Below are 24,668 nucleotides of genomic sequence, written 5' to 3' on the forward strand. Positions count from 1 at the left end.
ACTAACCCACTTCTAATTGCAAGTGTTAATTACTGAACTCACAGCAAGTAATGCAAAGCTGCAAATGCAGGTCAGAAAGACCAACAGAAGTGCTAGAAAATCTGCACTGGTGGCGAGCTGAAAGGTAAAACTCCAACAGCTGCTGGAATTACGCAAGCTGCTGAAGATTTTACATCTACGTATCGGAACCACATGGCTCCAGTCCCACAGTCGTGCTCTGGCTGCTTGAGGTGATACGCTGGCTCCCTGCGGGCTCTCTGGATTCCTGCTACTCGACAGAAAAGAAGCGACCAGGATTTGCCAAATGGAGCCTTCAGAAGGCACGCTCGGGGCTCAGCTGATGGAAGCTACGGACGTATTAAGTGCATTAGGGAAGAGGTTTGAGTTAGGCAGCGTAACAGGCTTGGCAGCGAAGGTTTTGCTGCTCCTTCGCCCTGTCTGACAGGGCTCTGAGCATGCCTGCAGTATTTATCCTGGGAGGTCCAGAGTGAAAGCGATCGGTTGCTATTGCTTTTTTTTTTTTCTCCTGAAACAATGGAAGAACTGGTGTCAAGTTGTAATTGATGAGTTATAGGGACCAAACTTAATACTCGGAAAATCCTATACCATAAATCAGCTTTTCCAGGCTACTTTTCAAATCACTGCTACAGCCTCCTGCCAAGTAAAACACTACCATCACCAGGGTGGGAAATACCTTCTGGAGGCTGTGCTGGGAACAGCCTTGGAAGGAAAATAGTTTCCACCTCCCCTAGATAAAGAGTCTCCACAAGTTTCAGACATTCAATGAGCTTGTCAGTGTGCTCGCGGACATTTCTTTAAGAAACCCAGCTGCACTCCAGTTTCTTCCTGGGTTAATTTTCAAGTTTTTCTTCTCTCCGGTTTTATTTCCCCTCCACCCCACACACACGGGTTAGATTGTACCCCTTGAACACATGATGTACCCCTTGAACACATGACGGCCTCAAATCGTCAGCGCATCTGCCTGCACGAAACAGACACCAGCAAGCGCTGCCCAAAAAGACTTCCCGTGCAACCCCTCCGGTAGGAGCTCTGCCTCTCATTGCCCAGTACGGTGGATGCCAGCATGCAATGGCTGTTGCCTCCTTCAGCATGGAAGCTCTTATCCAACGCAGGGAACGAGTCTTGCTGCCTGGCAAAACCAAGCCATTTTCTCCACGCTGTCAGTGTGTTTCTCTTCAGCGACTGTAGGCAGCCCAGCCCTGGGAAGCGTGCGCTCTCAGGCTGTCAGCTGGCCAAGAGAGGCACTCGCAGCGCAAGGCAGCACAGATTTCGCTTAAAACATAGGAAACGTTAGAAACCACTCAAGTACTTAACAGCGACACGCCTCTTGCTCAGCTTCTGCTCCCGGAACAGCGAAGCACAGGTTAGTGTCCTTGCACCGAAACAAAGCAGGACGGGGCTATCAAGTGGGCAGGGGGAGATTCATAGAAATCCTTCGCTCCTTTCCCTTCCCTCCCATTCTTTCCTCACAAAGCGAGGATGAAAAAAAAACACAAAGTAATAAAGGAAAAATCATGAGAGATACTACTGTGTGTGTGTTCCATACCATGATTTAAGTTTCCATAAGCTAAAATCTGAGGTTCAAAAAGGAAGGTGAGGAACCTCCTGGTAGATATAAACAAGACTTTCCAGGAAATAAATATGTACATCCTGAGATATAAGCTCCCTAAAGAGTTTAAGTTAATGCATCAGTATTAACATTGCTCTCAGACTGAAGAGTTTTGCAGCAAGTTAGTCTTAGGCATTTTTTTTAATTCAAGTTACAAACCCTTGTAAAAGCTGACAAGCTCTCCAGGGAAGCCTGTTAAGATGGGGAGGAGATAAAGCGCTTTCCAAAAAACACTCTGGTATGCATTAGGCTACAGCAGAATTCAATGGTAGGTATTGGCTGTTCCAGAGCAAAAGCCCATGAAATGGGATGACCAGGGCAGTATTAAATCCTCTTGTTTCAATCAGTTAGTACTTAATCCAACAAAGCGAAATGAAGTCTAGGTAGTGCACCACGGAGCTCAACAGCCCAGGCTCGTTCCTCATGTACAGGAGGAACACAGGCACACAGACGCAGTAGGTCAGCACACAAACTGCCCCAGGTGCGAGCTCTCTGGAGGGGCAGTTAGTAGCAGAAGAAACCTACTGTCCAGCAAAACACCGGGAACAGACTGAAAGGGCCTGGTTTTTACCAACTTCAGCTTCTGCCCCTGCGACGAATAAAATACCGAAAGCACTGGGGCTATTCTCTTGCCCTGTCAGAGCAAGATAGTGAAATTATTCCAAGACTGCTTTTCCTCCTTCACTTATAATACCAAAAATTGTCATCTGTAGTTTTCCCTTCTTCTTCTCTCACCTGGTCTGACCTGCTTCGAAGAAATCCTAAACTGGCAGCAGGACTCAGAACAAGGTCAACTTCTTTATTCTTTGCCTTGCCCATTACTCAGTGTTATGGGACCCTGCAATATCTATAGCTGCATATTTGCCTACGAAGCCAAACCAGCATTTTTTTTTCTTTGATTTTATTTTGCACTACTTGAAGGGAGATATAAATCTCCTGGCTACAACCTGCCAGTTTCAGCTCTGGGCAGCAGGCCACACAGAAATCCAAAGCTTCCTTTAGCTGCACTGCGTTTCCTCCTTTCTGAATACCTGGAAGCAGCCAATGCCTACATTTATTAACTTCTGAAAGCAGCTGCCTTCCTCCCACACCGCTAGTCTTAGCTCACCTGCTATTTTGATGTTGAGGTTAGCATCCAGAAGTAGGTTTTCTGCCTTGAGATCTCTGTGAACGATATTACGGCAGTGGCAGAAGTTGACGGCGGCCACTATTTGTTTGAACTTTCTCCGAGCTTCCTTCTCCGCCATGCGTCCGTGGGCCACCAGGTGATCTGTGGGGGACAGAGCGAAGGAGGGCGGTTAGTCACACCCCACAGGGAGCACCCGGGGCGAGAGCCAGCCTAAATACTCCTCACACACACAGGCCCCCATTAGAACGCTGCAGCTCAGTACCAAAGCTGCTTCAGGAGCTTTTTTTTTTTTTTTTTTTTATTTTACTTCTGCAACGCAACAAAGAAAATTGTCCCACACACTCAAAATATGCGCAGGTATTCCCAGTTTCTGGGTATTTGCTACGGTTTGGGTGCAAAAGTGTATTTGTAATATTCGATACGCTTTAGTATAAAACTGGAGCTTACTTCTGCAAGGAAGTCTGAGCGCTCTGAAGTACTTTGCTGAAGTTATGCTCTCACTCAAAGGCAGGGCCTGTGGCCAGAGAGGCTTCCTTTGGAAGCTACCATTGCAAACAGGGACAGAAAGAGTCTCCAGCTGACCCGGAGATCACACAGGGAGGTATCCAACAGCAAGCAGACTTCAATTAATCCACTTAGAACATGAAAGCACCAGACTTGCAAAAGCCACTAATCATACTAGCCGGTAAGTTAGGTAAACAGGGAGGAGACAGGCAGTAAAACATGTCAGAAAGGAAGCGAAAACACCTCGAGCCTCATCACAAGAGGCAACCAAACTCTACCAGGGAAAGTGTACAAGCCAAAGGAACTGGCAGTGAGTTAGGAAACGATTATTGCCCTTTCTTACTATCTACCATGTAAGCAAATCTGGTTACACCTGATATTGCATGATAGAAGATACGGCTAGGAATAGTGGTTTCCAAGTTCACGAAGTTGAAGACAATGCTACAAAAGGAACAGGAGAAACCTGTGAAGTGCTCTGGAGCCCGCAGCAACCACACGCCCCGGCCCCCACGTGGGACCAGGGGCTGGAGAAACTCGGGAAGAGCTTCCCAAAGCCAGGCCACAGCCAGCGACCCAGCGCAACGATGCTCCCAGAACAAACCGAAGACAAAACGTAAGGAATGGATGCCCAGCATTATCTCCTCGCCCACTTCAAGGGAGCACTACTCCTCACATTGGTCACTGCTGACCTCCGCCAACTTCCAGCCCGAAACAGGCTGAAGAGATCCGTTTCACTCCACAAACTCCATTTCAACTGGAGGGCTCGATGAAGATATCTGCTCTTGAAAATAATAAAAATAAATCACTTCTGAAGGTTTCTCATCAGGTGGCTGTGTTCTTCCCAGCCACCCATTAATTAAAATACCTGCGACATAATTGACTTGCAGTAAATACTAATTACCGAGACATGAAAGCAGGTCTGCCTGCTTCTGACTGAACGGCAACCTGCTCCTCCACGTCTCACTGCGGACGTTGTGCAACAGAGCGAAGGTGTTTCTCAAAAACTTGTCAATCACATTTTATTCACCGGATAAACTTACTCCATGGGCAAATCCGAGCCGGGCTGGGGAAGGGCACCCAGCACCAATTCCAACGTAACTCTTAGTAAATTCTGCTATTACTAGCACGTGAATTACATCGTCCAGTCCCGAATTATCTCACCCAGTCCCGCCGCGTTTCACTAAGCCCTTCCCAGGGCCACGCACCTTTCACTCAGAAGGGCCGTGGCAGCGATGAGCAGAGCTAAGGGCCCGCTCCAACGCGAACATCGCTGCTGATTAACAGAGAGCAGCCCGGCTCCTGAACGGGCCGAGGTCATTCACATCTTGAATGCTCTCGAATCTGGGAACGCAGCCTGCGGATGTAGTAAGCGCTCTTAAACCAAGAGCAAAGTTCCAATCTCTCGACGTTTCTGAAAACATTTAAAGAGTTCCTCCTGCAGGCAAGAAATCAAATCCAGTTACTGCAGCAGGCACGTTTCTGCGAGGCTCTCAGAAGCTTCTTTTACCCAGCCCAGGCTCAAACACAAACTGAAAACACTCCAGAAGCACAGAAGTGCACAATTTGGGTCACTCGGACACACTTCACAGCCCAGGAAGGAAAAGACTTTGACGCTCCTACTTCAGCCCTGATACGTAGTGAAGAGCCAAGCCAGGTTCTCACAAACTGCTGATCGACAGCCCTGCAGGGAGGCGCCCTCTCCGAAGGGATCACAAACCCCTCTGCTCCTGGCCCCGCTGCGGATCTCACTCTGCTGCCGGCTCCCCCTTCCCCGTGGCTCCGGGCCCGGCCTCGCAGGGACACAGGGATGGAGCCGCTCGGTGCCACGGCCTTCAGGCACACGCTCAGGCAGAAAACGCTGCTTCCCCTTCCTTTAATCGTGCTCAGGCTGCAAAAAACTCTTTTAGGTTAGGAGTGAAATTTCACATTTATCGAAGAGATGCGGAGCGAAGGCCCGTCCCCGCGCCCCGCACGTAGGCGCAGCACTTGGAGAAGGCTGACATTTCTGCACAAGCTCCAGAGGAAGGGTAGGAACAATGAAGCTACAGAATGCTCCACATACCACCAAGGGCAACTGTATGCCAAAATTAACTATTGCGAGCTTAGTCTGCATAAACCTCTCCTGCAGAGAGGCTCCGGCGATGACCCAGCTGGGCAGCCAGCACGCCGATCCCCAGCACGCCGCCTCCAGAAGCGCAGATTCTTGCCTCTGGGTCCTGTGTGCACCGAATGCCTCTGCCAGTGTGCTCTTCTGGATTTGAGAGTGCACGGAGTTGCTCCTTGGAGTGTTTTCCATACAATAAGCAACACATGATTTCATTTCACATCCCTTAAAAACAGCAGTTGTTCTCCTGACTCACATGAAGAGCCTGATACTACTCTGCATTAAAAAAAAAAGTGGTTAAAGGCGATGGTGAAGAAAGCATGCTTTTTGACTAAGAGACGGGGCTGATACACAAATTCCACTTCTAACCCCTAGACAGACTCCCTGCACTTTTAGTTGCTTACTGTCTGGAAAGCAAATGCTGCCTAGGCTTCGTGTCTCCGCTGTAGGGTGGATTAAGTCGAATTTGCACAGTAATTGGTGACCTTGTGATCTCAGAAGCAGTCTGACCTTCTCACGACGGCGCTGTTTTGTTTGGTGTCTGCCCAGGTCACAAGAAAAGCTCCTGCCAAGCTGTCGGGAGGGAACACCGAGGCAGGCTGGAGGCAGATGCAGCAGCGCCTGCCTCCCCGTCGCAGCGCCCACCAAGCACAGCGCCCTTCTGCCGACCAGCCACGTACCCGTGCTTTGGTCTGCCAATTATTTGGGACTGCAGATTACTTACAGTATTTGTAGTAAGCAGCTAAAAAGTAAACACACTTTCAGACTGTTGTTTGACCTCCACTAAGAAGGACGCTCGAGAGATGTGGCACAAAGAGCATCCTCTGTTTAGAAGGAGACATTTATTTGTTCATGGTGCCAAATCACCAGCCCAGCCACACGCAAAACATGCACAGGGACAGAACTAACAGTTTACATTTTGCTGCTTTAGTCCCCAGCGAAAACAAGTCTTCTCCCTGATCCCCGTGCACTGCTATGTGAATTATCAGAGCGTTTCCAGTAACAGACGAATCAACGACACGGCGCAGCCTGCCCACCGAAGGAGCTACCGGCCGCGCCACAGCTTTCCTCTTACTGGAATTTCAGCTGGGGAACGTGTGAAGCTCTCTCAGGTGCTGACCGAGGAAACCTGCAAAGCTCAGACCGACGAGGGAGAGGAAGGCAAGCACCCAGCCCTGACTGCCATACTGCAACGGCAGCCATTTAGAGACGCCGCCGTCCCGTCAGCTACAAATTCCATCCCGGTTACTGCCTAGGGAACATTTACAGCTGCAAGGGACAGCTTACGCCTTCCGCAGGCTCTTAAAGCCTCAAAGGAAAACAGCTTAGATTTGCCTCAGACAAACTTGCAGCTCACGGCGCTGTAACGATGTAACTCAGGTTATAGGAGGCACCCAGCCCTACATCCAGTGTGCAACACACACGAAGCCGCGGTCAGCGTGCCCCTCGCACACACACACACACACACACACACACCCCTTTTGCAGCTCGGCACTCGTGCAGACATCGAAACACAACCAAGAAAGAGGTGAACGACTGAGCACAAGCATGTTTAATACAGAGGACTCCCCCCGTGGCCAGAAATAGCGGTAGATAATACAAGGAAAATTGAGGTGTTTCTTCATGTACCCTGGCCCTGGTGCAAGTTTTGGATGCTCCACGAGGGTGCGAGGGGACACTGTTCTGGTTTGCGGGCCACACAGTGAGGAGCTGAGCTTGAGAGCTCTTCAGGTTGTGCACACAGTACCTCTGCAAGCCTGTCTGAGATACTGACGGGAGTTAAGAGTCACTTTAACACGGAGTAAAACCCTCTCCCTCGCCAAAAGACTCCACTTGGCCCTTCCCTGTCGCTGACTGCACTGCACGCACGCCCAGCAGCTACCCCTGCAGCAAGCCCGGCGATTCCCAGCAGGCCTCCAGACAAGGCGCAGATACTGAGGAGAAGAAATACACAAGCAAAATGTTATCCCCAGTAAGCAGCAAGCCCCAGCATCCATCCAGCAGGCAACACTACAGAGGAGCACGAGCAGGCCCGAGGCCGGCCCACGCTGCGGCGCCATCTCTGCCGACACCACGAGGACGTGAGGTCCTTCAGCGCTGGGGATGCCAACAACGGCAAGGAAACGTTTCCAAAATGGGTTGCTGCTTCCTCCCGGCAAATTGCTTCCTCTGTTAGAACAAAGTATTAATGGCTACTCAGGAAACCCTGATTACAAAAAGCTGAAACTTGGGTTTTCCTCTCTCTGCTCTAACTCCGAGGGCTCGCCAGGCCTCGGGCAAGTGCCTGAAATGCAAAAAACAGCCTAGGAGGGCACAGCCTCCCGGCCACGGACCTGAAAAACATCATGGCCATTGAGTAACTGGCAGTGCTTGAGCTATCCGCTCCCAGCTCTGAACGAGGATAAAATGTGGGGCAGTAAAATGGAAATTAGCCATTCTAATGAGCTGAATTTACTACGGCATAAAATATTTCAGAAAGCAATTAGATTTTCACTTCAAATCATGTAGAGGGCTATTTTTGTAACCAAGAGAATTCATTCCAAGTTTGTATATGAGCTTGCACATAGTTCTGGATTTATAAAAAGATGAATTGTCTCTGCCAAATTCAACAAAAGAGGGAGAAAAAGTAAAAAGGAATTCATACTTTTCTGCAGCGATCCACATACAAGTGAAGTCTCACAACCACCAGCAGTGTCTAATAAACATTGAAATGACTTTACTGCAATTATGGCTTGCTGCACAACATAAGATGAGTTTCACAAGCCCTCAGAATTGCTCAGCATCCAGCACCAAGATTAATGTTTGAGTAAACAACTGGAAAACTCAGCTGGATTAAGTCAGTTTTGTTTTTTTAACCAGGCAATCCACAATTCCCAAGCATCGGCCACTGCTCGCTTCTTCCTTGAGCTGTCACCTTCCCAAAGAAGCAGCTGAACAACACGGACGATGTTGGGAAGGAAGCACGACAGCCATCTACAAAGGTACTAAAGAGCTGCCATTAGATTCTTGCAGTTGTGCTGCACAGATACTGCTTTTCCTTTAAGGACTAGCTTCTGTGGTCAGAAAGCTCAGCCAAAACCTCGTTAGCAGACAATGGAGTTTAAAATGGATGTATCCACTATATGCTAAGATAACATCAGATTAACAAAAAAAAAGAAAATACATGGGTTTGAGAACGAAATACTACAGAACTGCAGGACAGCCCTTTTTTTGAAAGCTAACACACGCCAACCTTCGAGCTATAGCCGACAAGTTTCACAGGACTTGCTGTGAAGCAAAGCGCTCAGCACCATGTTTTTTAAAATTTAACTGGTTACTACTTCAACATATTTAATCCCAAAGTCAGCATAAAAGAGGAGCAGCACCACCTGTCAATGAAACCCGAAGAAGAAACGGAGGTTATGGAAGTTATTTTTCCATCAGGTATCATTTATTTCTTTACCCCTCTTGTCAATGGAAAGTTCTCAGCCTGAAGGGCATCTCTCAACTGAAACAAGAGAGCGTGGCAGCTATTTTCAGTTTACTGTAGTTAACCAAGTACATTATCTGATTGAAGAATGCAATAAATGTACTTACCAAATATTTCCCCTCCGCTAGCGTACTCCGTCACTAGATAAATCATCCTCTCCGTCTCCATAACCTGGACACAAGGACAGAAAAGTGACAGGTAAGGAGACTGTTACTTTTTGCACGAGGCAGCCTAATGGAATTTTTTCATTCCTCCTTTAATACATGTAGCTGCTTTCATCACATCAAAACCGTGACCTTCCTATGGTTTATAGAGCAATGCAGAGGAAGGGAATGGAACTGGGAAAAGTAAGAATCAAAAAGCAAGTTTTAAACACTAAAGCTGTAGCTAAACACAGCACTTCACCTGTACCTTCCTCCTCCTTGGGTTCCCTTCCCTTTAGTGTCTGCTCCCTGCTCTCGTCTTGCCCCAGAAGCCCGGGAGAGCTCCCAGGGCTGCTGCCACCGAAGCAGTTCACCTTTCTCATTAAGCAGTCTCTTCCAGGCACTGAAACAACTAACACACTTTTGCCAAAGCAGAGAATACCGGCTCAGCTGGGAAGTGACTTCCGAAGGAGCTAAGACCTACCAGAAGTGAAGCAGAGCTAGAGCTTTGCCTCTGGGAGCCCGCAGGTAGCAGCCCCTCACGTTTTAAGAGTCTGTCAGGACTCTGGAGACGCAGAGCTTCAACGTGCAAAGGCCAGGGGTTAGATGTCATTTCTTTAGAGGGCCATGTGGATCTACTGCACAGGAGAGAAAAGTGCTTGGAAGGAAGGAAGATAAGCGGCAGGGCAGCTGCTTTCCTGCGGCAGAGCAGAGCTCCGGGCGCAGGCACCGGACGGGCAGGGAGAACAGGGACGAGGCGGGAGCGAAGGGCTCGGAGGAGACCTGGTGAGGGCACGCGGGGCAGAACCGAGCTGGACAGAAACCGAGAAGAGAGCCAAGGGCTGAGCTTCAGAAGGGACCCCCTAAGCGAAGAGCCCCACAGCCCTGCCACGTCCCGAGGAAGGGAGGAAAGAGACCGGGCAGAGAGAGGAACGGGCGAGAAGAGCAGCGGGGCCCAGATCAGGGCTCTAAGGCCTCCAGCACCGGTGAGCGCAGCCCTGCCAGCCCGTGGGGCACCTGCAGCCCAAAAGGACCCCGGGGGTCCCAAACGATCCCTATTAGCACCTGGAACTGGGAAAAAAGCATATTGCGAGGCACTATATGCTAAAGACAAGGAAGCAGCACATAATGCCCGTCTTCAGGCACTGGGCCGTACGCTGGTAAGGGTGGCTCCGAGGGCTGTTCTGTGAGCAGATTACAAGATCCGCCTGCGGGCAAGCTCACGCTGGCAGTGTTTTTCGAAGCTTTGTGTTGTTTATTTAACGAGCTTCACAGCTTTGTCAGGGGGAAAACATCACATTGCTTCACTACCAGGGCCTCGAGCCTCTGGTGCCGGGCACAACAGGTGAATTTCAGCTGGGCTGTTTGCACAAGCACGGAAACACTTGGGTTTGTTTTGGCTTTTGTCAGTGCCTGTTTCAAAGACAAGTGAAAGTTCGCCTTTCAGCTGGGATGGACTATTATCTCAACAGAGAGGCTCCCTACTTGGAGCCCTGCGCTGCCTGTTCTCACCACGAGTTAGGAGTCAAACGCGTCGGCTTCGCATTTACAAACCCGCGGCTGGCCTGGCCAGCAGCAGCTGCTTCAACTGCTGCTCTGCTCTTACTGCGAGTGCTCCAACAGGAGCGTCACGGAGACAAACCCCAGTTCTGCTCGGACGTCCCAGGGCACGGCGTGCTGCTCCCACGTACGGTAACGCCACGTGTCCAGAGAACTCCTGGGGGTGGGTTTGGGGTTTTTGTCATTGCTGTTTTAATAGCACAGAGCTGTTCTGGGACAAGCAGAATCTCTTGGGACTATTATTTCCTTTTTCTCCTTTTTCACTTCTACAGTTCAAGTACTGTAAGTTCGAAGAAACATGGTTTTGAAACTCGAATTCCTGATGAAAAACTCTGAATTCCCAACTCCAGGTTTCAGTAGTTTTTATTTAAAAACAAAATGCCACAGAAAGTACCCTCAGAGAACACCCAAATGAAATACGATCCACAGCAGGAAATCTTTTCTCAACTTAGCAAAGCCAAGCCACTACTGTCACTTGTTCAGTACCCTATCAAAAGCTTTAGATGGGACAAATTTATTTTTTTTGGAAAAAAAGGCACGAAGGAATCAGTTTGCAAAGAAGCATTCCCTAAGTACCTTAAAATGTCGAAATTCTGTAGTAGGCATCTCACTTTTGGCTGTTTGGCCAGAAGAGGTAAACATTAACCTCTCTCACGTCAACTCTATTTTAACTCTTTGGAGTCCAAACAATTGCTTACATCTATCAAGCACAGATCAGAAGCAGCCTGGTCTTGAACAGACAAGAGCTGATTCTAGGAAATGGCAACTTCCACTGAGGGTTATTTAACTTCTCCCTTAAAACGCATACGTCAGTACCACATTGCAGAAGGAAATAACCCCAGCATATTTCCCCCCCAAATTTCAAGTTTTCACATTCCAATTCCGTGACTGCGAGCCCTCTGGCATCTGTATTGCTGCATCGAGTGGGGTGGCAGTCCTGCATGCACCAGGCAGGACTCTGGTAAGGAGCCTTTGTCCCCCAGCTTCCAGAAACGGGATCATAAGCAGAGGGAAGTTTGTACAGAGCTCTCGAGTACTCGTTGGTTGTAAGTCACGGTGAGCCCCTGAATCAAGAAGGTTCAGGAAGAGAATCTTTCATCAACAGCTTCCAAAATAGCATTTAGTGTTTCACCAAGGTGTTGGTCTCCTTTATTTCTTTGCCCCCATCACTTTGCTCACCTCCGGCCTGTTGCAACTTCCTTGCTGCTCTAGTTGACCATGCAATCAGAGGGGCACCACCAAAAACGTGCGTAAAAAGCATCATACGTGGATTCTGCTGATGTTGTTTGCAGAGTGAAAATGCCAAACAAGTAAAAAGTCTGCAAACAACATTAAAAAAAAACAACAAAAGCAGCTGCGCCATTGCTATTGATCACCTTCCAAGAAAGCACAGAACAGCCCAGCAAGTCCTCAGAACCACAGGGCAATTGCGCAAGGAGCGGAGAGCAAGGGAGCAGCACGCTTTCGGTCCTGCAGGCAGATGGACTTACTCTCTCCCTTAAATCGAGAAGGGGAGCCCACATCCGGTTTCAACTGGGAAACTGGAAAGCACACAATAGCCATAAACAAATGGCAGGGGGCCAGCCCACAGCGGAAGTGTGATCTCCCAGAAGAGAGAAGGATTAGCCACACTTTTTGCCCACCCCCCTCTAATCGAAGCACTTTGAGACCTTGAAAACAAAGGACTCGAGAACTGGAGGGACAATTCTACAGAACACTGCTACGTGGTGTACAGCTGCAGTGCAGAGGGATGGAAAACCCCCCAGAAAGCTCCTACCTGATATAACCTGATGATATGTGGGTGGCAAAGCATCTTCATGATCTGAACTTCTCTGAATATCTTCTTCAGATTCTCCTCATCCAGCTGCGTCTTATCAATTATCTTGATAGCAACCTAGCAGAAAGGAAAAAGAGAACAAGGTTATTTACCCAATCACGTATTTAGAAAAGCATTTTTAAAAACAAATACTGCACGTAAGAACCGCCTGTGCTAAACGCTGTAGGAGAACAGAATACGTAGTCCGTGCCTCAGAGAGCCTGGGATCTCCGAGCAGCCTACCAAATCCAGACAGCTTGCCATAAATTGGGCAGGAAGAAGCTTTGTTTCCTAATTGTCAGCGTGGTTTCCCTGCAGTGGGCACCTCATTAAGGGCGCAGTGCTGCAGCAGGCTGCGGGACGTTTAAGCTGTTGCCCATTACCGCAGCACAGCCTGTTCACAGAGGCACCCAATGCTGTGCTGAAAAGCAAATTATTTCTAAACTCATGGATACATTGCAAGCAAGTCCAAGCGTTTGTTCAGTCTATTCCAGTCTCCTAGATCGTGCCAGTTCAGCCTTGCCACAGCCGTGTTAACTTACCACTGAAGACGTGCCCCAGCAGCCTGAAAGCTGCAATTCCTCAGCACGACGAAGGGGCACAGAGCAGCTGGGGAGCTTGCCGGGGAGCCTCGCAGCGCGAAAACAGCTCTCAGTGACCGAGATTTGGAGGCAAGTGGAACCAGACTTCACAAGCCCGGGAGCCCCTCGAGCAAAGGGCAGAAGGAACCCACCCCGAATTCCTCCCGACACCAAGGCAGACACCACCAGCCGTGCTCCAGTCTCCCCTCGGCATCAGAGGGGAACGGAGCTGGCTGGGAGCCCCAGATGTCCCCGTACGGTGACCCGTTTCCTACTTCTCCCCAGTTACATCGGGTGAGGAGCTGCTACAGACCTCTACCAGAGGCTCTCCTGTTACCAACCCACGCATCCAGCTGTAATGGATTTATAATGGACTTCGGCTGGGTCGCACAAATCGACAGCTAGGGTATTTCTGATAAAGTACATTATCCAGACGTGTATTATGAGCCCAAGCACAAGAGCGAGGCGTTTCTCGGAAGGAAGGGACAAGCCTGCAGGAGCCTCACCTGTGAAAAGCCCCAGGGACGAGGCCGTTAGAGCTTCTCAGAGACGTGGAGGTGGGGACGGGAGGCACCGAAGGCTGGGAAGGGGAAAAGGCACCAGAGCCCGGCCTCCAGCATTAGCCACAGTGCCTCGCTTACTGTGACACGGCTGAGGAATCAGCAGCGATGGTAGGGGCTGGGTGCACGGCAGGCATCTAACAATCCTATTTATTTGTACAATTTTAAACCAGAAGTGCTCTCTAACACTACGCTGAGATCAGTTAAACAAGCCTAAGTGCTTCCAGTCAGCTGCTCTCCCGGACGTCCCAGCCTCGGCCAATTCCTCCCTTGCCTCGGCTGGAGGCTCCCCGGGGCTCACGGGCACCCCGGGTCCCTATAAATAAGCGAAGGTTTGCCCAACACACGCAGGTAAGAGCAGAGGAACCTCTTCCAGGAGGCCTGGCACAGTGGGGAGGAGAAGCAGCTCCAGCCCGCGGGACCCCTCGGCAGGCAGGAGGCCGAGGGAGAAGGCTGCTCCCAGCGGCCGGGGAAAGCCCTGGAAGCCACCCGGTGCTGCAGAGCCGGGGCCGCTGCGGGCAGGCTGCTCCCGGCAAACATTCGCACCGCCGCTTCTAAAGCACGCGTCAGCCTTGGATTAAGTCCCCTTCCTCCCCACCAGCCGACGTCAGTGCAAGACAGCAGCCGTGGCACGCCAGCCTAGCTCCAGATCCGTGGGCTGAATTAACAGCCACCAGCAAGTTTTCTCGTTCGGGAGGCTGGGCTATACCTGGGAAAAGAGCCACTCTTACACGTTCCCCTGGTTGCTTTCCTAAAGCACGATTTACAAAGCTTCTGTCAAGGAAGGCTGCAGGATCATGCAAAGACACGGGGGAGGGCATGCAAAGCGGCGCTGCGGCGAGGAACGCTGCTGAGGCACAGCCAGCGGGGTTGGACACGAGCTCGGAGCCCGGCTACAGAAAGGCCTGGCTCTAACAGACACCAGCATTGGCTGGGGACGAGGACAGGTGCTTTGCACAGAGGCACGCCACGCTCAAGGTGCGTACGGAACACGTGCTCGCTGCTGGGGCAGGAGGGGAAGCCACTAAACCCCAGCCGGTACCCGACGGCCGGCGCAGCACGCACTGCTGCTCCTTGCGGAGGGAGAGGAAGGGGTGCCAGGGGAGGGAAGAAGTCACAGGTTCTTCCAGCCTTGTTTCCATCAGCAAGACCGTCCCCGTCCGCAGGCACCGACACACGCCCCGCAGCAGCCGTGCTGCAAGAAGCAGTGGTGCTGACCGAACCGCCTCGCCAGCGGCCGCTCGCTGCAGGAGCGCGAGGCCCCGAAGCATCACCTGAAAAAAGAATTACACCCGAAGTCCCTCCCGATCAAAACCCATACCCAAGTGCTGTTTTCTCTCTGGAACAAGATGCTGCTAGCGAAGGGCGGGATGTGAGACTCGGCCAGCCTGCAGGTGCGGCACCACGTGCACCTGGAACCTCCCCAGAGCCCGAGGGAACAGCCCTGACCTTCAAAAGGGCCACGGGTGCTGGTGGCAGGGGAAAGCCCGAGCACAAAGGGACAAGCACGGGGTCCCGGGGAGTGCCCGCTGGCAGCACCAAGGCCCTGCAGCCCTGGGATGACGGCAGGAGCCGGGCGAAGGAGCCCCACGCACGTCCTTGAGCCAGCGGGTGTCAGCCCTGCCGGCAGCCACCAAAGCCCGTGACGCTTCCCTGCGACAAACGCCACGAGCAGAGCCAAACGGTGCTCTGATAGGCAGGGCGCTATGGGGAGGGGGAAGTATGTTCCCTTAAAGATCCTGAATCACGTGAAAATTAAACATTTTATAACATTTTTTTTTTGCCAGGAGGATAACTGCCCTGCATGTAAGCAGAAGAGAGCAGAAGCCCGGAGAGGCACCAGGTGCAACCGGCCGTTTCTTCCGCTTGAAACGCTTGGAGCAGAGGAATAATTCGGACTTGAAGTCACGGAGCGTGCTCACTGCAGCACGAACAGAAGCTGTACGGCAGCCAGCTCTGGCGTGCAGCGTTAGGAGGAGCTGGCAGGAGCAGGGCGAGAGCCAAGACCCAAGGTGAAACGGCAAAGCCAGCCCCCACAACGCAGCTCTGCCGAGCGGCAGCGATCAGCAGGCGATGGTGTTCAAGGACAAAGCTCACGGGTCGGCTGGAAAGCTTCAGAGTCAGAGGGGGCTTGGAAAACACTCGCTGCACGCTTTTCATCGAGGACTTCCCTCGTATGAACAAGCTTTTGTAAAGCTTAAACCAGTAATATTAGAAGAAACAAAAGTAAGAGCTTCCTCAAAGAGCGAAGCCAAGATGTCTACCCAGAGACATGAGTCATTTTCAGGCACAAATATTTAAATGAAAATCCTCAGGTCTGGAGTGCTCCTAAGTTCCTTGCTCCTTTCCCAGCTGCGTATTTGCTCTAAGGAAATCTCATTTCCCAGCTTAATTGTGTGACTCGAGTTGACACTTTTGGCCAAGTTCAAGGAACGTGGAGCATTTGATGGGATATAACGCTGTCAGCGAGTCCAGACAAAGCAGAAGAACCGAATTTCTCTGCTTTTCTCCCCGGTAACGCAGGGCGCAGAGAAGCGTGCTGCCATCCTGCACGGCAGCCTGCCACGCGTGGCACCCGCTATGGGTGGTGTCTTCAGCCTCCGCCCCTGCGAGGCACAAAATGCCTGAGTCCGTGGCACAGGAACACAAGCACCAGCCCAAAGACGTCTTCTGACAAAGGCTCCTGCTTCGAGATCAAATGGGCGGCCCTTGAGCAACCCAAAATCCAGCCTCAGAAGCCAAAGGTGGGGAGCGCTGGCGTTTCTGGAGGAGTTCCTTCGAGATGCGTTCATTCAGTTGAGGTGCCTCCAGCGACGGATGGAATATAAAAGGTAAAAGTCTCCTGAAGGAGCCTGGGGAAACCACCTAGCGCTCCAGTTTCAGGAAATTCAGAGCTTCCTCGCGAGGGTGGAAGTAGGAAATCCCCTCGGAGCGCCCCGCGGCAGGCCAAGCGCAGGGAGTTTCAGGGGTGGGGGCTCACCGGGGCCCGGCGGAGCAGCTCCCTTTGGTTTGTTGCAGAGGTTCTGGATTGCCTTTTTTCCAGGGGGAAGGAGTGGTTTAAAGGCTTTCCAAAACAGACCGAGTTTCTCCATTTCTGCGTCTCCCAGCTGGCTCATGTTCCCGCTCCCTTGAAAGATGATTCAGGATTTCAACACAGAACAGCCTGGCTTCAGTGCTCCGGGCGCTTCAGCCAGACTGACTTCATGAAAACCCGGCCGCGGGGAAACAGCCGCAGCGAATCCCGCCCTGAGTGAGGGTTTTCCTGCCGCTGGGAAAGCGAGCCCCGTCTGAACGCACCCTGCCAGGGAAGAGCTCTTCTTGCAGGGGCCCAGCAGCTTGCCCGAGGCAGCTTGGCCCCGCTGAGGATGAAGATAACCCTGCCGTGGGTTAACCAGCCCCAAAGCAGGGCTGCAAGTTCCCTCCACAGCGCCAGCACTTCGTGCTGTGTAACGCAAACGTTCAAGGGGGTGGTTAACCAGTTCCTCCATACGGCTTTTCTTTGGGTCCTGGGTCCTTTTGCTGGTGCTCCCTTACCAGCCTGACTGCCCCACTGGGGAGCTGCCTGCTCTCGGATCCTGGCTGACTCCCCTCGGATGCCCCACGGTTGCTGCGCTGCCCTGCAGCATTGGAGGCCAGTGGGATCCTGGCTGGCAGCAAGCGAGGGTTTTGCCCCGGTAACCTTTACTTGGTGAGGCTGCAGCTCCTCAGGGACCAAACCCAGCACCATCTCCCCGCCTTCCCCGTCCCTGCTCGGCCCACCAGCCTTCCTCAAGGAGACACCGGGTGGCACGCTGGTGAGCCGGCCAGCACGTGCCTTGGCATCTCCGACCACGTGTGACAGTGCACGCCGCACATCTAGCACAGCACACACGTCCACTGGGGTGCTGTCCCACCAGGAGGGACGCCTGGTACAGTCCCTTGGGCAGGTTTAAGACAGGAGAGCTGCGGTGCTCTGCGAGGGACACGACGCTTCCGTGGCAGAGGCAGCAGGAAGGGGACAGGCAAAGAGGCTCCTGCTCCAGCTGGGACAGCTCACGTGCACGGCCCCACTAGCAGCACTACGGCCCTGTGCTGGCGTCTGTGGAGAAAGAACTGCTTCCAGGTAGCCTCGCGGAGCACCAAGAAACAGCCCCGAGTGCACTCCCTCATCCCTGCAAATACCACATAAAATAGCGAGGGGAGAGAGCAAGGCTAAACACCACTAAAGAAAGTACAAGTCAGGCTGCAATTAAAAGTGAAAGAAAACCATAATCTAATTTCTTAGACAATGAAGAACTATAAAAAACAGTCTGAAAAAATTAACTATTCTTTTATCAAAAGTTAATGAAGCTTACAGGCAGCAGGATCTATGCCAAGTCTGGAGCATACACGCTGCTACCAATTAACAAAATGTTCCCTCCGTTTCTAAACGTTTCATTTTTTGTTTCTTCTTGGATCCAATTAAAACTTACACTAGTAGTCTGCGGAACACACTATTTGGAAGAAAAGTTAAGTTCCCAACAACAGCAGTTTGTAAAAAGGAGGTGAATTGTTCGAGCTGACTGCAAGTCAGCGCGGAGGTCTAGCTCAGAGCCAGGAGGCTTGGCTCGGCCGTCCCATTTCCAGACTTCTCCTTTCCTGGTGCACTTGTGCTGGATGCTGCTCGGTATATTTTTGATCCCCGAGCTGTGCTAGGTGTGTGCGCATGCCAGGCAAAGCCTAATGAAGAGCAGTGGGAGTTTCAGTCACGGATTAGCAGGAACACAGCAGTGGGCAGCTCACTAACAGGACAGGCACTGAGACCCGAAGCCCCGAAGCACACCTCGTTGTCACCGACATCACCAGCACGGCTCGCTGCTCCACACGGGAAGTCAAGAGGGACAGAAACTGCATCTCAAACCAAAACAGTGAGTTGCTTCACTGCACCCCAAAACGCTCGCAGATGTGAACTCCCGGCTGTTCCCCATGAGCTCCAGCAACGTCTTCTGCTCCAACCTCCTGCTGTTCTCTGCATCCCAGGACACGGAGCAGGTTTACGTACAAAAATAAAAAAGTAAACCTTAAAGAGACTTGAAAAATTGGAAAAACTGGAAGTGAAACACAGACTCCAAACTTGGTCCCTGTTCTGGGCTGACTTCATCACGCCGAAAGCCCAGGGCAGCCCAGAAGCCTGGTGCTGCTCCTCTGAGACAGACCAGGCCAATTCAGCGGCTGAACAGCACACGCCAAGTGTCAGCGTCTGAACAGATGCCGAAGTCCTGGTACAGGAAATAATGCCTACTTGGAGGACTTCACATTTATACAGACATCCTGTTTATTAGCCAAGTGTGGCTAATGTTCATCCACACTTCCTTGAATCAATCCTGTCCTGCCAAGAAGGCAGATAAATTCACGCTGGCACTGGAGGACAAAGCAGGCAGAGGCAGGACAGGCTGGGTGCCCCAGCAGGCGTCCGGCAGGAGGAAGACCTGGGGCAGGCTGCGAGCGCACGGCAGCACCTCCCCAAACGGCACGAGTCCTCCGCTGCGGTTGGTGTACGAGAGAAATGCAACTGCAGAGGGTGGCAGAGGGAACGGCTGCTTCTCCGTAAGGTAACCGCGTGTAGCACTTCTTCAGAAGATGTTCTGGCGTTATAGAGGCTTCGTAATCCAGTCCCCATTCGGAGTATTTATTTCTGACCCTCTGAATTGGCTTTCTCACACGTTTTTGAACGCTTGTCATCCCCGTTTTGTTCAACATCTCAAAACCAACCAGCGTTAAGGACACACCGAACAGGCATGCCCGCAGCATCCCCCGTGCACTGAGGGTGAGCAGGGAAGAACAGCAGCCCGGCGCTCGCAGCACGCACACAGCAGAGAGCACGCTGCCTGCATTTGGGCTACAGACGGAGTCCCGAGAAGGAGAGGCAGTAAAACGGCACCAAGCTCACCCCAGAGCCCTCGCACATCGGGTCATCTTCCACCGGGTTCACTGGTAGCGGCGAGGCCGATACCCAGAGCTCACGGACACCGTCCCGGCGCTTGCTAAGCTACGCGCTGCGCGGGAGGGCCCCAACCTGAGGTCACGGCCACGTCCGGAGCGAGCTGGGGAGGCCGAGCACCTACTGGGAACGAACGTCGGGCTGACTGGAGAGCGTAAGAGGGAAAACGGATAGGAAATAGCGGTCTGTGGGCAGTGGAAGGAAGCCCTGAAAAAAGAGGACATTTCCTTTTCCTTCAGTGCAGTGAACACAGGAAAAAGCGCGAGACCCCGTCCTGGGCTAACATCTCCTTCGCGCCACCCTGGCTCCGCTCCAGCTGTACCTAACTCACCGTTCCTGCACCGGGGACCGTTCCGGAAAGAAACCACCTCTTCTAGTTCAGTGCAGTTGTTTCTGCAGCGGCATAAGTTAAAACTCAGGAAAAACCACGCACGCATCTCATACTGTGACCTTGTGATCAATCTAACCAGTGATAGTTACAAAAGAATATTTATGCTGCTAATTGTTCCCGTAAGTCAGCAATTGATCACCTCCGTGTAACGAGCCAACAGATGGCACTGACAAATTGACTGTGTTGAAAAAAATAAAGCTTCTTTTTTTTTTTTTTTTAGGAAAAACATTTCCTAGAATTGTTCAGAGGAGTCCTGTTCCAAATTCCTCCTGGAAAGCCCTCAGACGTTCCCTAGATGTGCTGTGGACGAGCACGCCCATGTGGCTTGGTTCCTCTCCCACAGCCGGCCCTTCACGGCACAGCACGCAGCAGGCAAAGCTGCCACCGAGGTGGGGCTGCGGGCTCACAAAGGGGCTCGCAGGAGGCTGACTGAGACGCAAGAGAGCCGGCGTCCTCCGGGACAGCACCAGGCTCCGCAGGGCAGGCAACCCAGGGCACGGCTCTTGCCGCGACGTCCAACTAACGGGGCCAGCCCGGAGCACCCGCCGTGGGCACTGGGCTCTGCTCACACTGCTGCGCCCTGGGAAGGCTCCTCGCGGAGGAGTCGTCTCAGACAAAACCCACCTGAATTCTTTCTATGCTCACAATTTCGAGCTGTGCTGGCCCGGAAGCCCTCTGCTGCCCGTCGTGCTAAGGCTAGCATCCTCCTGGACACCACGGGCTGTCAGAGGCAGCAACAGGACGACTTCTCTTTCCAGCTGCTCCCGCCTGCCAGGAGCGCCTGGGGAGCTCCAACACAGCCTGCTTGGATTAGGCAGCTGCTGAGGGGGTCACCAGCACCCCAGTAAGCAGATACCAAAGCTGCACGGAGCCTGAAGGAGAAGTCCAAGAGCAGAGACCAGCATCAAGGTGGGGAAGGAGGAACCTGGCCTCACGGGATCCTTCAGCAGGTCAGGATCCTCCAGCTGGTCGGGATCCTTTACTGCACGCCAGAGCTGGCCGCTCAGAAGAGCTCTGCAGACCAGATAAGCAAGCAAGCATACATAGAAAACAAAATGCATGCTGGCTGCGTGTCAAAACACCTCACCAGCATACGGACACAAGTGTGTGATAAAGAAAACTTGAACTCTAGGCCACCGTAGGTCACGTCCCAGTTCAGGAGCTCAGCTTGATGTGCGTCACTCCACAGCAACTCTGCTTTCTGTACGGCCAGCCTGGTGGCACGGACACGTGTTTGTCAGGCAGGCTGTCATCGCAAGTCTGCTTCTATGGTTAGGGTCACTCGGAGTGATCTCTGCATATGCAAATAGGTAATTTGTGGCATTTTAGTCATAAGAAAGTGTCCAAAAAAAAAAAAAAAGATGCACTCCTGACTCCTAAGTGCCATTCTACACAGCTTGACACTAGCATGCTTGTGACCAAAGCAGAAAAAACTTCTCTTGACAAGCTCACAGGCAAGAGGCATCCACAGCTCACAATTAGCAACCAGCAGAACCAGCTTCATGGTGATGCTGCAGATAAAACTAGGCCATTCTGCAGCAAAATTGGTGGCTTTTGGAGGTGGCATAAACACAAATATTGGCAACTGAAAGCAGGAAACCGTGGACCAAAATGCGCATCGAGAAGTTGCATTTGCTCAGGAAGGAAGTTATCACCTTGTCCACATCCCTCGTCAGAATCAATGCAGCGACTTGTCTGCACAAGGTGAAGAAAACACCGATGGTGTTCTGCAAAAAGTCAATACGCCCAAATCCTCTAGGCCTGCGGCACCGTTAATACCCTGCTTGTGTGAGCGCTGCGCTCTGCTACGACCCGTCCGTGTCCCAGGGGAGCAGGGCTGGGATTGCCATGACAGAAGCACAAAACCAACATTCACGTCAACAGCTCGGTACGGGAGCTAAGCCCTGGTACAGACATCTCATCGCCTCAGTGCCCACACAGCAGCCCACAAACGCTGCAGGGCCATCACAGCCAGGAGAAACTCAACTGCACCGCCCTCTGGGAGCCCAGCCTTTACCCACACACAGCCAAAGCTCCAAGTCCTCCTTTTGGTGGGTGCCCACGGCCTCCAAACCACGCTGCTTCCCAGCACGAGCCTCGGGGCCAAACAGTGGCTCAATCCCAGACGCAAATCCCCCTTTTTCTGCCCTGTTCTGAAGGATGAGGGGGATGAGGGGCACACTGCTGCACGTTCAGCCACAGCAAGTTAGAGATTAGGTTCTGCAAGCAACAAGCAGGGCCGACTGCCCTGCTAAAGCTGGCCTGCAGTCCCTGCACCCCCCTTCACTTGTCACGGTTACCTTGCAGCACAGTGCAGTGCTGCAGAGCTTCCCTGCGTATTTCATCACCGTGGTTGCAATGGGCAACAACAGATTCAGAGTTACTCTCGCTGGCTGCTGAGCATGCTAACGCATGCTGGGTCACAGGCTTGTTGGACAGCACCACGGACACGAAGATCCCAGAGAAAGGCAAGGGAAACGTAACAGGGGACACCAGTAAGAACGACCCATCTCAGTACACGAAGATGTTCCGCAAATCCCAAGTGCTGTAGTTTCAAGTTCTCCAGCCCGTAACGGCAACATTTCCCGACTTTCCCCCCCGCTCCGAGTCCTGGACAGATGCTCGATGTCCTGATCCCAAACACCACTGCCCTCTCCTCCTCAGTTGCAGGGGAGGACCACACTTGATTGAGCAGAAGCCAGCAAGCGCTCACAAACCGGATTTTAGATGCCACATCTAACCAGCTCAAACAAAACCAAGGGAGGTACAGTCAATTCCTCTCGCTTCGAAGTTCTGCCCTCATCGTACCATGTTTACACTTCGGCTGATCTCTCCATCTTTTTCTTTAGCACTCTTTGGTACAGGAGAAGGAAAAACCCCAGCTCCAAGGCTCACCGGACGCCTGTGCCAGTGATTTGTGTTTGGCTCGGAAGCCTTTCAGAGCTGTTACGGTGCTTAACAGATGGCAGGAAGAACTTCACGGAGTCAGAGCCATGAATTAGAGCTGGTATGGAAAATTTCTTTTTTCTCCTGGTTGAGGAAGAAAACAAACCCTCCTCCCACAAACGCCAGCCCACACCGAAGGCCGGTATTACTACACGTAGGCACGTCCACGCGTCCATCCGCAGGTGGCGGGCCTGGAAAACTGAACGCCTGCTTACAGGGCTTAGTTCTGCTGCTTCGCTGGACTAGAAAGGCAGACTATCCAAGAACCACTGTTAACGTTAGCTTCAGCACAAGGAACCACGGCCCAGGTAAGGGCTACGTGAAGGCCCCCTGCCCACCCCTGCCGGTCCCCCAGGGCTAGAGCTCTGCCCAGACTTCCTTACGCCCTGCTGCTGCCTGGGGACACCTGAGCTAACAGGAGCCTGCCTTCTGCAGGAGCCGAGATCCCCAAACCAGGGCACGCTTTAATCAGTTCGCAAAGATTGAGTTGCAAATGAGGCCGCTATCTGGCCAAATCTAACCTAGGCTGCAGGTGTAAAACACAGACAGACAGGGAATGGGAAAGCAGCTCCTGCTCGCAGCGTTAGCAGCGGCCCCGCGTTAATCCCAGCGGGATCCACCACGGCAACACAGGCACCGCGTGGGCTTGCTGGAGAGGGGAAGGAGCACTGAGACATGCACGCTGCCAGGGCTCAGCCTTACGATCTGCTGACAGTCTGCAGAGCTACCTCTGCGGGTTTGCGCAAATTAAAAGCAATCTTGGCACTTCGTGCGCAGACTGCACTTGTTAATTAAAACCAGTTTTTGCCCGAGCTCGGTTAAGCCAGCGCAGAACCTAATGGAGGTATGCTTAAACTGATTTCAACCGGTTAACTTTTCAAACCCAACGTGAAAAAGCAGAGCCTGGTTAAGTAAGCATGACCAGCTCCGTAGGCACGGCTTGGATCCTGTCATCGTGACACGCAGAGAGGAATGCAGCATTTTGCTTTGGGTCCAGGTGGACTCCTGCCCCTGCTGTTGCTTGGCCTCCGGCCAGCCTGCATGCACGAGAGGTCAAGAAATGCATCCAGATTTGGGAGGAAACGTGCCCACCTTGGGCCCCTTTCAGTACAGGTTTTCCTTTACTTCAGGGCACCACATTCAGACTGTTTCCTTAGCCGTCCCTCACCCACCACGCACCCAAGCAGCCGAACCTCTGTCTCAGAGCAGATAAACAAGCCGGGGCCGTGCCCGCGCAATGCTGGCCACCAGCACACGGCGCTAACCTCGGTTTAAATCAAGGAGAGGAGAAGGAGGTCTGGGAAAGGTCTGGGAAAAATCAGATGACAACACAGGATGTTCTTGTCTTTATCTGCTGCATTTCCCACACATGTAGAGAAGTGCACATCACTCTGCACGTAGGAGGGGAAACAAAAAGCAGCTTGCATGCGTTCAGCTCTGCACCTCAGCAGCGACGGAAAAAGCTGAGCATCTGAGGGGGAGAGCAGCAAGGACGTCACGGGGACACGGATCCTGCGGGAGGCCAGGTTGCCTGGAGACAGAGCGGGCAAGAATCAGAGGAAAAGCCATTACTGGGGAGAAAGTTGAAACGCCTTTCACAAGCAGAGTTCAGCCCCAGGCCCCAGCACACAGCCACAGGCAGGAGCCTACGCAGAAACGGCGGCGTCCTTCGGCACCGCACAGCCGCTGGGAGCTGTTCTGAACGCCGCGTTTGTGACTCCGAAGGGCTCCACATGCTGCCATTTGTATTTAACAAAGGTTTCAGCGACCTCAGACGTACATCAGGTCTCCCCCGTTTCACACCTTCCAACAAGCTGAAGAAGCGCTGGTGCTGCTCCACAGGTCTGTTCCAAAACGCCGTCCGCACCAGGCGAGA

The 24,668-nt window shown here is 52.3% G+C and overlaps 1 protein-coding gene across 4 annotated transcripts in view; it reads right to left on the reverse strand.

Annotated features, from left to right (window-relative positions):
- Positions 1-24,668, reverse strand: part of SIK3 (SIK family kinase 3) — an 84,271-nt gene that overhangs the window by 28,072 nt on the left and 31,531 nt on the right. For all 4 annotated transcript variants that reach the window (XM_080567645.1, XM_080567643.1, XM_080567644.1 and 1 more), the window contains exons 2-4: positions 12,317-12,433; positions 8,944-9,007; positions 2,739-2,900 (exon numbers count right to left, since the gene is read on the reverse strand). In XM_080567645.1, the coding sequence (XP_080423771.1) occupies positions 2,739-2,900; positions 8,944-9,007; positions 12,317-12,433 (343 nt within the window). The remainder of the gene's footprint in view (positions 1-2,738; positions 2,901-8,943; positions 9,008-12,316; positions 12,434-24,668) is intronic.

Source organism: Anser brachyrhynchus (assembly GCF_964034855.1).
Source record: "Anser brachyrhynchus genome assembly, chromosome: 25".
In the NCBI taxonomy this organism is placed as follows: domain Eukaryota; kingdom Metazoa; phylum Chordata; class Aves; order Anseriformes; family Anatidae; genus Anser; species Anser brachyrhynchus.